General features: G+C 43.7%; 1 protein-coding gene across 2 annotated transcripts in view; it reads left to right on the top strand.

Annotated features, from left to right (window-relative positions):
- The first annotated feature begins 13,462 nt into the window (after nucleotides 1-13,462).
- The window catches only part of cdk14 (cyclin dependent kinase 14), a 237,020-nt gene continuing 235,283 nt past the window's right edge, over nucleotides 13,463-15,199 (top strand). For both annotated transcript variants that reach the window (XR_014913714.1, XM_085422048.1), the window contains exon 1: nucleotides 13,463-13,947. Coding sequence is in view for 1 of the 2 variants with exons in the window: in XM_085422048.1 (XP_085278174.1) it covers nucleotides 13,854-13,947 (94 nt within the window). In the remaining variant the exon portion in view is untranslated. The remainder of the gene's footprint in view (nucleotides 13,948-15,199) is intronic.

Below are 15,199 nucleotides of genomic sequence, written 5' to 3'. Positions count from 1 at the left end.
AGCAGAGTGTGCATGCATGAATTCTGGATCGAGAACAGTCAACAGTTTGTAGAGAAACATTGTGGATTTAGATTTATTGTAATACCAGCGTAGTGAGGTGATGAGGAAGTTACATTCTCTGCCTGTTTTTGATGTATGTTATTACTCATGCTGTAGTTTTCTAAAGTGGCTGAAGACTGGAAAGATTCTGCAAGCCTGAAGCACAAAGACTCCCAACCGATGTGATTTTGGACACGATACAGAGATGTATGAAACTCAGTTTAGCTGTGTGATCGATCTGTTAGCTTTCAGAGTTGAATCAAATATGACTCCACGATTTAGGGCGGAAACAAATGTAAAAGATGATGTTACGTCTGCTCTTTGAATGTTTGAAGGGTTCTGTTCAATAACACAACATTAAGATTGAAGTGGTGGGTTGAACCTGGAGCCGTGACTTAAATGTATAAATATTAGTCTCGGCGCCTGTCACATGGTTTAGTATGCAGCTACATACTCTCACAGCAGTGTCCTTCTCAATGCATTATTGCTACTATACCTATATAATGTTAAATAATATGAAATTTGGGGGTTTAAACCTAATGAACCAATCGTTTCAGCTATAGCGGGGGGCTAACATGTCAGAGCCGTGCTCGGGAATGACCATCAGACTCCTCAGTAAAGGGACACATGAAGAAAAAGGAATCTCCTCTCCTCACATTACCTGTCAGCATTCAGGTTCAGTTCCCTCACTGCCATGTGGTGCCGCCAGTGTACGTGGTTACCTCAGTCAAGCACGCAGGCTTGGTTCCCTTTTTAGAAGCCTTTTGTTAGCTTTTTATTATGACACTAATGACATATAAATAATGCAGCTGTCTAGATATGAATAAATGTATATCATGGTCAATCTGCAGTCAATCTATAATAGCTACTATCTATACTATATATATGTTTTTCCAAATAAAGCCTAATATTCTGGTTATTCCAAAGAACTGAATTAAATGAAAGGTTGGATATGCTGAGTATGGATGTCTCATCTTATCACTGGCATATGGTCAGGACCTGCTGGGATAATATTTTAAAGCACTATACCAGTCATTTTTCAACATGAATGATCGCGTGATCAACCTCAATTAAAGTCCTTCACTATGTGGAATAGACGCCATGAGACCGCATCCAGATGTTCTGTGTTGGTGCCAAAACTGTTGTGGGATTTGAAATAGATGAGAAGTTTCTTCTAATTTGTGATTAAAGTAAAATACATACATTAAAGACATACACCAATCAGGCATAACATTTTAACACAAGCGTGTTAAATAATAATGGTAAATGGACTGATTCTTATACAGTACTTTTCTACTCTCCCACACAAGCACTGTTATCTATGCTTTCTAACTCTATCATTCATACTCCGATGGATGCATCAGAGAGCAAGTCAGGCTATGCAAACCGGGCAGCCAGGGACCGACCACCAACCATCCGATCAGCAGCTGACCTGTTCTACCTCCTGCGCTACAGCCACCCTAATATGGGGTAGGCAAAAAATGTGATGTATTAGAAGCAGGAAAAATTGGCAAGCTAAACGACTGGGTCAGACTACCTCCAAAACTGCAGCTTTTGTGGGACGGTCCCATTGTACAGTGATCAGTCTTTATCAAAAGTGGTCCAAGGAAGGAACAGTGATGAACAAGTGACAGAGTCATGGGCAGCTTGTTGACACAGGTAGGTAGTGAAGGCTGCCCTGTGTGGTCTGATCCAACCAATCCAACCAGTAAGCTACTGTTGCTCAAACCACCAAAAAAAGTCAATGCTGGTTCTGATAGAAAGGTGTCAGAATACATAGCGTTACACAGTTTGTTGCGTTTGGGGCTGCATAGCCAGAGAGCAGTCAGGGTGCCCATAGTAACCCATGTAAAGCACCAACGAAGGAGACGTGAGCATCAGGACTGAACTATGGAGCAATGGAAGAAGGTGATCTGATGAATCACATTTTCTTTGGCATCGCATGAATAGCTGGGTTGCGTCACTTACCTCAGGAACACCTCGCACAGGAATGCACTATGAGAAGAAGCTGACAGAGGCAATGTGATGCTTTGGGCAAACCTTGGGAGTGGCACGAGCATCTACCTAAGCATTGTTGCCATGTAGACGTTTTCATGGAAATGGTATTCCCTGATGGCCGTTGCCTCTTTCAGCAGAAAACGTACCCTGCCTCAAAGCAAAAACAGTTCATGAATTGTTTGAGAAGCACAACAACAACAAGCTTGAGGTGTTGGCTTGGGCTCCAAATTCCCCAGATCCCATCTCGAGCATCTGTGGGATGTGCTGGACAAGCAAGTCTCATCCACGGAGGCCCCCACCTCACAACTTAAAAGGTCTTGGTGCAGATACCACAGCTCACCTTCGGGGGTCCAGTGGAATCCATGTCTTGATTACGCTGTTTGTTTGTTTTTTGCTCCAGTTTTGGTGTGTTGAATGACTTTGCCCTTATTAGGAGGAGGAGTTGGCCGTCCAATTGGGGTCTGGAATGTGGGGCCTCCCTGCTGCTACGGAGTCAGGGCGGTCTGCATCTCCCCACGCCAGGGAAAAGGGTAACACCACCTGGGTCTGGGTGCCTTTTCCCCCTCCAGGGGCAAGGGTACCTAGAACCGGTTCTTAGAGTACGCTTGGGGAGTGTGATTGTGTGTACAGTGTCTATTTATGTCGGTCTCCACGTTGGGTGAGTGTGGAGTAAGTGTATATGAGAGCATGAGGGTGGGAATGGATGTTTGTATCTGTGTGTGTCTGTATGTCTGTGTCCATAGGTCAGGTTGGGTGTCAGACGCCACCTCTCTGGGGACATCTCAGGCCCTCCAAGGTATGGAGGCCTATCTCCCCCCACCACTTTCCCTGCCAGTGGCGGACTCCCTCAGACATCGGTGCATTGGTGGTCCTTGGCTCTGAGAGCCTCTGAATGTCTGGAGCCTGGATCTCCTCCATACCTGCTTCATGCCCAGGAGGACGGGTCCATGGCTCCCCACACCCTGTAGCACAGTGGTTCCCAAACTTTTTTTGCTGGGCCCCCCTTTGTTTTGCAAGAAAAATGTTCGCCCCCCCCCCCACACACACACACACACACACACACACACACGTGCACGTGTGTACGCACATGCACGCACACATCCTCTAACCACACACCCATATTTTGCTCCATTGCGGTTTATTTCACACCTCAAACATTTAGTAAACAATTAAGCAAATACAAGTGACCTGCAATAAATCACAGGTAGTAATAAAATAAACTACTAACTCTTTTACGCTACGTCCGCACCTACACGGGTATTTTTGAAAACAAACTGTGGGATCCTGTTTGTCTGTGATTTAAACAGCCCAGTGCTGCTCCCGACGCAGGGGAAACCAGTCCTGCAGGGAGACCTACCTCGGCACCTGTGCAGGTGAAGCCAAAGGGAAGATTTGCTTCAACGTATTTTCTACTCTTTGGCTTAGAATGAAGTTTGTTTGGAAACATATTCAGCGATGCTTCATCTCCTGCTTTGCGTTTCTGTAGGCGCCCGTGCTAGCAGTGTCCAAGCGTTTTGTTTTTTTCCCCCTTTTCATCCTGCGCCCCCCCTGCCATGGCTCTGCGCCCCCCCCCCTAGGGGCGGGCCCCACACTTTGGGAAGGTCTGCTCTAGCAGATCATTACATGAAGGAACCTTTTAAAAACAAGCGCGCTCATGCTCACAGGTGTACACACGGGTGCTCACACACACAAACGACACCATTTTTGGCTCCTACCTCAAAGCACACTGTGTTCTGTTGATCTTATGTGCTGCACAATAATGTTCAATATTCAGTGTTTACTGTTATTTTCACATAGATCATCGCGATGATGTTGTTTATTATGTTGCTCTTTTTTTTTTTGCTTGTTTTCTCTTTTTTCTTTCTCAACAGGTGATCCAGGTGATCGATATTTGGATTTTTTGTCTGTTTGTTTTGTTGGTTTTTGTTTTTTGCCCTTTATCACCGTCCCTCTTCCCCGCTGTTTTTCTTTCCCTCTTTCTTTCCCCCAGTCAAGTCTGTCCCGTGTGGAGCAAGTGAAAATAAGATAAACAATAAAAGCAAAGGTGAATCAAATAGACCAATACAGCAAGGCTGGGATGGTCCATTTGGTAAAGTAAATCCGTTGGGAATCTTTCTTCGCCTTTAGACAATAATTCTGATGGCAAAAGAGCCAAACGGGACAGGCGGAAGAAAAAAAGAAAAGAATAAAAGGAGGTGTCGTAACTGATGGCCTCCAGAACCTACAGTAAGCACTGTGGCTCCTGTTCAGGCTGTTAATGCCTCACACCTGAGATGTGAAAATACAAAAAACCACTTCCACATTCATTCTGATGCTTGGTTTGGGAAAGAAACCAACTAAATAATGTTTTGTGACATTTTGTATGTAAATCATGTAAACTTGTAAAGACTAAACCTGTCTTACAAAATGCATTTTCAAAAACTGTGTCAGTTGTTCCAGAAAATTAGGAAAATAAAATATGCTTATAACTGTACTTGTACCTGTACTTTTGGCTGTATTTTAGGAGAATGGAACCTGTTTTTCCTCTATCGATTTCTGAAGCATTTGAATAAAACAACACTTACTTTCTTTCAGAACAAGTAAATGAGACTCTTTCCTTCTACGTCAACATTAGTGTGTAAAAAAATCATTTTTAGTAGTTTTTATTTTGTTACTTAAACTAATTGGTGAAGTGAAATATCCTAAAAATATCCATTGTTACGTCAACATACATTTCCTATTCCAGTTTTTTTTTTCCTTTTTTGACCTCCTGGTTCTTTAGCCGTCAGAATTGTTGTCTGAAGACCAACAAGGAGACCCAATGGATTTACTTTGCCAAATGGATCATCACGGCCTTGCTGTATTGGTCCATTTGATCGACCTTTGTTGTTATTATTTATTTTATTTTATTTTTAGTTGTTACAGATGGGACAGACATGACTGAGGGATAGGAAAGGGAGAAAGAAAAGAAAATCAGAAGGGAAGAGGGACAGTGAGAAAGGGCACAAAAAGAGAAAGAAAAGAAAAAAATCTCCTGGATCACCTGTTGAGAGAAAAAGAAGAGAAAACAAGCAAAAAAAAAAAACAGAGCAACATACTAAACACAACACATCACGTTAATCTAGCTAAGTGTAAACAGCAGTAAATACTAAATATTCAATGTTGTTTTGTAGCAAGCAGGACCGACAGCGCACAATGTGCTTGGAAATAGCAGCCAATAGAGGTGTAGTTTATGTCTATGGACAGTGAACACCCGTGTGCACACCTGTGTGGATCAGCGCGCTTGTATTCAAATGGTTTCCACATGTAATGGTCTGCTAGAGGATGTAGAGAGCCATAGCCCCGTCCCCCAGGGCATGAAGCAGGCATGGAGGAGATCCAGGCCCCAGACATCCAGACATCCAGAGGCCCCAGAGTGCGAGAGCCCAAGGAGGACCACCGGAGGGGCATCCGTGCCACCCTCATGGGAAGAGCTGAGGAGAGCCCCAGATGAGGGGTCACCCAGTAGCCACGGAGCAGAAGTCAGAGGGGGCTGCAGTGGCGTGCCCGCCGGCTCTGCCGGCAGCCAGCTGTGCCAGAGTGAACCGCATATGCACACATATACAAGTACTCAGCACTCACCCAAGTACTCAGCACTCACCCACCCCTATTCCAGTTTTTAAGTCAACCAGGTTAATAAGGTTAACTAAAGGTTAACTAGAATTTACACTGCCGAATGGTCAGTTCTGAGTTACTGTAGTCATACTTTTTAGACTCAAGCACTTACAGTTTTTTACAGTCGCTAACAAGCGTTTGTCCAAACAGTTGTCACATTTGCAAAACTCTAAACACAATTAGCACAGGATCGGTCTGTTGTGGCCATACCATTCACACATTTCATGTCGTGTTCACCCAATATGCAGTCAGTGAACACATTTCCACAATGCTTACATTTTCTTAACAGACAAGTTATACCTCCCAACAAAACTATGGACTGTTCTTGTAGTATCTACGAATGTTAACACACAACATCCCACAATAGCAAAAACAATATTCCAAACCGTAGATACAGTATAAAAACCTCTGCCCCCGCAATGATATCAGTACAAAAACAATATCAATATCAAAAATATATCTCAGCTGTAAACAAACAAACAATTGAATAATTGACACACAGCTGATTTATGTTGGGTAAATTGGGCCAACCACACCTTCTTCCATTCTGGCTTAGACTCAGTGGGGTTCATAAGGCAAGACCTTGAGGAGTGATGTTTTTGGAAACAAAAAAAAGACAAACACTGTAATGTCTGGTCGAGGAGGAGTAAGAGCAAGGGGCCCAGAGAGAAGAGCAGGCCCAAGGAGAGGGCAAGGTATAGGTGTAAGAATGCGTGGTGGTGGCATTCCAAGGGCTGCAAGAACAGTAGTCAGTGATGAAATCCGTGCCACTATCATTGACCATGTAATCAACCATGGTCTTTCACTAAGAGAGGCTGGTGAAAGAGTGCAGCCCAATTTGAGGCGGTCAACGGTTGCCTCCATTATACGCACCTTTCAACAAACCAACAGGTAAGTATTGCATTTTACATGGATTGTTCCTATTCTCACTTGACATGTCAATATGGTCATACAGTAATGCATATGTTGAATTGTCTGTCTTTCTAAAGAATGCAACGTCTTCCACCCTCTGGGGGAAGAGGAAAGCTCCTCAGTAATGATCAGGAGCTTGCCATTGTGGAAATGGTTACTGCAAATAATGCAATAAAACTGCGTGAAATACAAACCAGAATTGTGGCGGACCATGAGATATTCGACAATATCGATAGAATCAGCCTCACAACCATTTCGCGGACATTGTCCAAACATAGAGTGCGGATGAAGCAGCTCTACACTGTTCCCTTTGAGAGGAACAGTGAGAGGGTCAAGGAGCTACGACGACAATATGTCCAGGTACAGTGTATATTCAATCCAATGTCCAGTTCTATAAGCTTTGCACTTTGCAAGTAGGTAACCTACACAATACTAGGTTACAGTACAGTATGGTATACAGTACTAACATGACTTACATAAACTTTGTTTCAGAGAGTTATGGAATTGGAGGCCAACCAGGCCCCTCATGAATTCATATACATCGATGAGGCAGGATTCAATCTGGCCAAAAGGCATCGACGTGGACGGAATGTAATTGGAAAAAGGGCCACAGTTGATGTGCCGGGACAGAGAGGGGCAAACATTACCATGTGTGCAGCAATTGCAAATGCAGGATTACTCCTTCACAGATGTCAGGTTGGACCCTATAATACAGAGCGCTTGCTTGCCTTTCTCAATGATCTCCACCAGCGCCTGGTTCCAGAGCAGGGTCAGGAGGGTGAAAACATGAGGACCTTTGTAATTACCTGGGACAATGTGGCTTTCCATCACTCGCAAGCAATAACAACATGGTTTGAAGTCCACCCAAGACTGGTGAGTCTCTTCCTTCCACCCTATTCACCTTTCCTCAACCCCATAGAGGAGTTTTTTTCTGCATGGCGGTGGAAGGTTTATGACCATCAGCCACATGACCAGATGTCCCTCCTTGAAGCCATGGATGCTGGCTCCAGGGACATCACAGTTGACGATTGCCAAGGGTGGATCCGACATACCAGGCGGTTTTATCCCAGGTGCATCGACTTGGCTGACATCAGATGTGATGTTGATGAAAACATGTGGCCTAACCCTGAAGATCGCAGAGATTAGATGCAACTTTTTTGCCTTTTTTTAGCCCCCCTCCCCCCCTTTTTATCTTGGCTTTTTGCTGTTGTTTTTTTGTTCAGAATGCTCTTGTGTGTTTCATGGATATTTTGTTCACTGTAAGCAATACTGTAAAACTTTCTCTGTCCTATCATACCGTGTTTCTACTGTACCTCCTGTGGTAAACAGTAAAGGAACAAAAACTTGTTTGCTTTTTACTGGAATGCTTTTGAATGTGAACATTACTGTACATGTGGACATACAGTTACCAACCAAGACATTTCTGGTGTCAATATGGTGGATTGCATGTTTCGCATGCAAATACCTGTGAAACTGAAACATAAAAGTCTATGCAGTTTTTGTAATGTCAATAATAGCCAGTATTTTGAAACCTGGTGTACTTTGATTGACTGCATGTACCTTGTGAAGTGAAAACAAGTGTTATTCTTTGACAGACTAATTTCATTTTGAGTCAGATTTATAGTGTTTTTGTACAGTTAGTGTGTGCAGAGAAAGATGTGTTCTAATTTGAAATGAGGAGTTAGTATATATTTAACAAAGTGTATTTTTGGGAAGGATATTATCCATTTGGCCAATTGTGTTTTGTAGGTGTGGGTCTGTGTTAAGAGTTTAGAAAAAGTATCTGAAGTATGGGTAGGCGCTTGTTAGCGACTGTAAAAAACTGTAACGTATATAAACATAAGCAAAATAAATCTTGCTTCTTTATATAGTGTATTTACTGCATGAAAAACATTTGAAAAATTGCATTGAAATAAAGTTGTTTATCAGTTCTTGTCAGAGTTTCCTTCATATAGGTGCCCCATGTTTCACTACAGAGTAACTATTAGCATTAGTGAGATGTCGCCCGTTGTCAGACAAAACAGTGTCTACATTTCATTACTTGAGAGCTTTCTTAGGTTTTTAAACTTTCATAACCTTTGATTGAAGCTAGCAGGTAACATTTTTGAGTCCAGTAATAATCTGTGCTTTGGATGATAATAACAGATTGAGTGTTCATGTTCCTTGTTAGTTGACTTACACGTACGTTTGGGCTTTGAACACCTAAATTACCTCATATCATGTGAATTCCAAAAATCATGCAGGCTACTGACTGTGCTGGCTACACTAGTTAGCATTAAGGGAAAAAAAGTTTAGAGATTTGTACATTAGCTTAGCTATGGGTTGCTAACCGGCTTGTCTCAGCTAGCGATAGTACACTGATTGCCGCTCGGTATTACAGTTTTTCTCGATTGCTAAAAAACATTTCTTGAAACTACGCCTCATATCCTCACAACAGTAAACACAAATCCATAACATCTCACTCAATTTCCCAAACATCCTATTTCCAGGTCAAAATGAAGCTCTACACCCAAAACTATTCACTCCTGCTGAAAAACCAAACTTTGCCCACAGACATCAAACACAAGCCCTCAAAAACACACACACTACAACAGAGTTTTGCACACTGGTACAATTAATTCAAAACAATAGCTCCAAAACAAATAGGTTGCTTATGGTTCTCCCCTTCAAAACCCTTGTCACATGATAAACACAAAAGACGCAACCAATGTATGTACAGTGGCACATTGTCATTCATGTACTATACAGTACAACACACACCAGAAACATTATCCCACCTCAGCATCTTGTCTTTGGTCTGGGTCAGGCCAGAGAATCTCATCCACATCACAGGCTATATTGGCCCCAGCCAGGCAGCGGGGGTAAAATCCTCTTGCATGCCTGATCCACCCCTGGCATGCATCTACTGATATGTCTAGGCAGGCTTCTTCCATGGCCTGAAGGAGGTGAACACGGACATAAGGTTCTCGGTCATACACTTTCCACCGCCATGCCGAAAATAACTCCTCTATCGGGTTTAGAAAGGGAGAGTATGCAGGCAGAAAGATATTAGAAAACCTTGGGTTATTGGTAAACCAGTCACGAACCAGAGCAGCGCGATGGAAGCTGACGTTATCCCACACAACAACGTAGTGAGGCTGCTCTGGCTGTGCTGGTTCCCTGTAGTCCAGCTGGAACATATGTTGTCTTAAACCATCAAGAAAAGCAAGGAGAAGCATAGTGTTATAGGGTCCTAGTACGGCATGGCGGTGGAGTACCCCTCGTTGGCTGATGGCTGCGCACATAGTGACATTCCCCCCACGCTGACCAGGGACATTTACAATAGCCTGATGGCCAATTATGTTCCTCCCCCTTTTCCTTCTTTTGGTCAGGTTAAAACCTGCCTCATCCACAAAGATTATTTCATGGGGAACAGGCCGTCCTTCAATCTCAAAGATTCTCTGCAAAACACATAACACAGTAGAGTCAATCGGTACCCTGAACCACAGTTCAAGAGTGCTGAAATGGCAGCATAAACTGCCATGCTGTGATGGTACACAATACTTCATACAGTATCAAAACTCATACCTGAACATATTCCACACGTTGGTTTTTCACTCTGTCAGAGTTTCGTTCGAAAGGGACTCGGTATGCCTGTTTCATCCGGAATTGATTCTTTCGGAGGATGCGGTCAATTGTGGAGAGGCTGATGGCATGTATGCCTCGAAAAAGATGATCATCCTCAATCACTCTCCTTTGAATCTCTTGCAGGCGGATTACATTATTTGCAATTACCATGTTTACAAGTTCCCTCTCTTGCCCCTCCGACAAAAGCCTTAACCTGCCTCCACCAGGTGGTCGTCTCTGTGTCCTACAAAAATAGAAGCACTCATTACTGTAACTGTCACACATTCATTTTACAGGAAAATAATGGAAACATACTGAAACTCAAGACACATAAGTTCAGTAACTTAAACGTTACTGTACAAAGCAGTCTTACTGCAAGTACACCTACCTGTTTTCCTCCCTGAAGGTTCTGATGATGGAGGCAACAGTGAAGCGACTCAAATTTGGTTGTACTCGTTGCCCAGCCTCCCTCATAGTCATCCCATGGACAAGGACATGGTCAACTAAAGTGGCTCGAATTTCATCCGAGACTGACTGTCTTCTTGCCCTTGCTCTTCCCCTTCCTTGTCGCCGTCGTTCTCCACCTCCACCTCCTTCACCACGTCCTCCTCCACCTCTCCCTCCTCCTCCACCACCTTCCTGTTGTCCTAGACCACCTCCTCCTCGTCTTCCACCACGTCCTCCTCTTTCACCACGTCCTCCTCTTTCACCATGTCCTCTTCCTCCACCACGTCCTCCTCCTTCAACACGTCCTCTTTCTCCACCACGTCCTCTTCCTTTGCATCTCTTTGGATCCATTGTTTCAAACCTGAATGAGCTGACTTTGGCCCTTTTATCTATCCATCGCAGGTTCTGATTGGTGTGTGCTAAATTTTGACTCCTAGTGTTTCCACCTGGTTAATTGTGTGCTAATTGAGCTCAAGCTATGCTGACTTAAGTTAACATTATTGCATGCTAGTACTTTCTAAATGACTACATGGTGTAAGCACTGTAAAATGTAGGGATTTGTGTGTAGAGTTTTGCAGTAACAGTTCACCAAATTTGAGTCATGTGTCAAAGCAGGGAATAGTGTTTATAGTTCAGGGAAATGGGTGAGCTTTTTGAACAATAGCGTTACGGTTTTGAAATTTTAGTTTAGAGGCCTGGTTATAGTGTTTAGGCAATCGAGAAAAACTGTAATATGAAGCAAACCTGCTTTGAGACCATGAGTTACAAAATCAACACTATATTATGCTAACTTAAAAACAGCAACTGAGACCATAAAGTCATCAAGAAAGTGCTGCTGACATCACACATCAAGTGAGAAGTAGGAATAACCCTCTGCTGGTAATTAGAAAACAATGCAGGTCTATGGATCTTCCACTCAGACTTTCAGACCCAGGAACTATGCCCAGCTGTTACATGTTGTGCATGGATCAATGTGAGCTGATAAATGAATTCAATAAATTGACTTCACATGACAGGCCAGAGGTTCAGTCTTAAAACTAGCAGGGCTGAACAAGGTGTTATTATCAAATATAACTATTATTTGTAAAAAAAATAAATAAATACCATAAAAAACCTTAATGTGTTACATTTAAGAATTCTGTGTTATTGCTACAAGTGAATATAGCTGCTAATGATCCATAATGGGATGATGATTCCACTGCAAATACTCAGAAAGGCACAAACACTGGACGTTGTTATGTACAGGTCTGTGGGGACTGACCTGCATTTGCATTTGTGGAGTCAGAGGCCAACAGAGGAACTGGAGTTTTGTCACTTCTGCTATGGTTTCACTTTTGACTTCAGGGGTTGCCACTTGGTTTCCAAATTACACATCAAAAATTACAGATTACAAATTACAGTTACAAATTGCCTATAAACAGATGGTGGTATGTGATTGGTTTGATAAGTGTGACAACATTTAACACTTTTGCATAAGGCAAATGCAATTTAGCTTTACCTGTCCCAGGAAAGAATCTCATTGATACATATCTGCGCTCTGACATCATCAGAGATGAACTCTGGACTGTCAGAGTAGCACTTCTGCTTTCACAGTGCACTGGTTTCTAGTTGTTTTCAGTGCCTGTAGAAAGTGTCCTAAATAACAGTACTCCCATTCTGTACCCTGTTCCTTAAAATCATTTCTACTGAAAGCTAAGATGTGAACTCTCTGGTCTTAACTCACTTCTAATCCGACATGTTCTGCTTTTGTAGGGCAGCAGAGAGGTGTGCATGCTGCCTACAAACACACAACAATCAAGCACCAGTTTAAACTAATGAAGCCATACATTTGTTTCCATTATTGCTGTGCCCCAGTTAAAGTAATGAGACCGCAGTATGAAAACACTCAAGCCTGCTGCATTCCTGAGATGATTGCAGAGCCAAACACTGCCATGTGCACACCTAAAGACCACTGACCCGCTCACATGGTTGCTGTGAGTCTCTGCAGTACAGACATGATCAGGTCTGAGCAGCACATAAAGACACATGACAGTGTGGAGCTCACTGCTGCAGGATTCAGATTACTGATGCAGGACCTGAATAGCTCTGGTATCTTTAATCCCACAGCCCGCTTTACTCTCAATCATGCTCTGTTGCGAGTTTCATTGTGGCTGAAGTGGACTGCTGACTATTATAAAGTGCTCAGTTTCTAGGGCATGGGTTGGTGTGGCGGAGGAGGATGCTGGGATAGCGTGAGATGGAGGCAGATGATCCGCAGTGGCGACCCCTAAAGGGAGAAGACGACAGAAGAAGCAGCAGCTTAGTCCTTGTAAAACAAAAGCTTGCAGAGAGGACATGGTTTCATGGTATGATGATGACAAAAGGATGACAGCATAGGTGACACAGCTATAGAATTTTTATTATGATGTAACACAGGAATGATGTAAGAAGTGCAAAAGAACACACGTGTACCAAACCCGGTGATTTGTGTGCACTGATTTTCTCAGTTAGACAAACTCGGTCTTCATCATCTGAGGCTGTGATATTCCAGACTGAGGTGAAGAAGAAGCCCGATGAAGCCGATGCTTTGCGGGGCGAGGGTGGGGGGCACCTCGACCCGCGCTCCGAGCCTGGGTCTTGTAGAGGGCAGCAGTCTCAAGCTGGAGCGCGGAGAGCAGCCCGGTACTCTACAAATATTCCTCCTGCTGCAACACACTGGAGGGCGGGGCTGGATGCTTGACAGCCACTCTCTGAGACCAATGAAAAGCCGGTGTTCCCGGGAACCTTCCAATCTCCGCATCCCGGGCGGGGTCTGAAGGGTCGAAACCGGAGAGAGAATCCCAAAAAAATTATATGTAGACTGTGGCGGAGCTGGGAGCGAGCGGGACGCTGCGGGAAGAAAAAGAAGTGAGAAGACGAGCTCCGTTTGCTCGCTGTGCCAGTGCGCAGACAATTACGCACGCTTGCCACTTTGGATGCTCCAGCGCGGACTTTTTGTGCCTCTTGTGGAAATGGAGCCGCATTCTTGAGTCAGTCTCAAGAAGGCATTTGTTCTCACTAGTTGATGAGAGCAGTGAGAGCCGCTCAGGCTCCGTTTCCTGTGTTTGCCAGCGCGTTGCAGCTGGGCTGAAGAAGCCCCGCAGGGCTGCCTGAGCACCGGTCCTCCTCCTCCTCCTCCGCTTGAAGCCCCACAGCCAGCCCGCTGCCAAAGTCGGTGGGAGAGAGAGAAAAAGATAATAATGTGCGACCTGATGCCAGCCTCTCAGCCCCCGGAGAAAATGGGCAAAATGAAAAAGTTGAGGAGAACTTTGTCAGAGAGTTTCCGGAGTATCGGTGAGTACCGTTTCCCTTTTTCGAGCCTGTTGTTCATAAAAACCCAGAAAACAGATGTGAAATGTCTCCTGCAGCAGCTCAGACCGCCGCTTCCCACTGAGATGATGTCTGCTCACAGTTTGCGGCCGTGGAAAACCCACATCAGTGGGCTTGTTCGTTTGTTTAAGCACTGCGCACCTCATTTTGAAGGAAAACTGCAGATTTGTCAACTTTCTGAACTGTTGTGAGGATTTTCCAGCAGACTGTCCGCTGCTGACCAGCGGGGCTCACACTTTTCCACTAACGGTCACTAAGTGTTGGTACACAGCATCATCTTCGTGAATTCAATCATATTCATAGGAAGATGACTGACGTTTGTTTTTATCGCTGCATTTTGCGTCTGTGCTCAGCTCGTCTTTTATAGAAACAACAATGGACGCGATCAGTTCTCCGCTTTTCACATCACCTCTTGTTTTGAAGATACTTGTCTGTTTCAGCATCTCTATTGTGAGGCGTGTATCACCGTCTCTGGGCTCTTGGGCAGAAAACATCTGTACAGATGTCGGCCTGAACATTCTCCTCTGAAGTTTGGAGAATGTGCGTGACACACTGATTTATGACGGAAATGATTCATGGAAGTGATGACAGATTCATGACAAAGGAAGTAGTTCATATTTCGGTAAATGTCCCAAAGCGGAATGTTTATTTATTTATTTATTTGTTGCAGTTTTCATATCAGTAACCAAAACATTAATATCACTGGTGTCGGTTCGGTTTATGTTTTGGACTTTGATAAAAAATATAAGAGATGAACTTTTCTCTCCGTTTGATTTTCCTTACCTGTTCTAACATGACGCAGTAAACATGAGAAACGAGGGCCTGGCTGATCATCATCTTCATGGTAATTAAGGTGTATTGTGTTTATCTGCAGGAACACAGGCGCTCTCATTGTCGAGCAATCTGCTGATCATGACAATGCTTTTGTTTCCAAAGTGTCACAAATGAAATCTTTGCCCCCAGCAGCATTTTCAGATATTCCCACCAGGAAGCAGGATTATTTTCCTCATGTTATTTCTGCGTGCACTAACGCACACATTTCTGCAGTCACTTTTCACCTTAAAACAGAACATCAGCAGTTTTTATGATGAGTTCACATTCAGCTCTTAGATTCAATTGAGTCATTGTGTTATGGAGACAGTGTATATGAAGTGCATGCACGACTTTGTTTCACACATTGTAATTTATCTGTGATTGACTGTCAGTGTCAGCAATA

This window comes from Rhamphochromis longiceps, linkage group LG11, assembly GCF_057381845.1.
Source record: "Rhamphochromis longiceps isolate RC_006_pf linkage group LG11, R_longiceps_female_GT1.1, whole genome shotgun sequence".
NCBI classification, from domain to species: Eukaryota; Metazoa; Chordata; class Actinopteri; order Cichliformes; family Cichlidae; genus Rhamphochromis; species Rhamphochromis longiceps.
The sequence above is the reverse complement of the archived record's forward strand: the minus strand, read 5'-3'. Positions and strand labels throughout refer to the sequence as shown.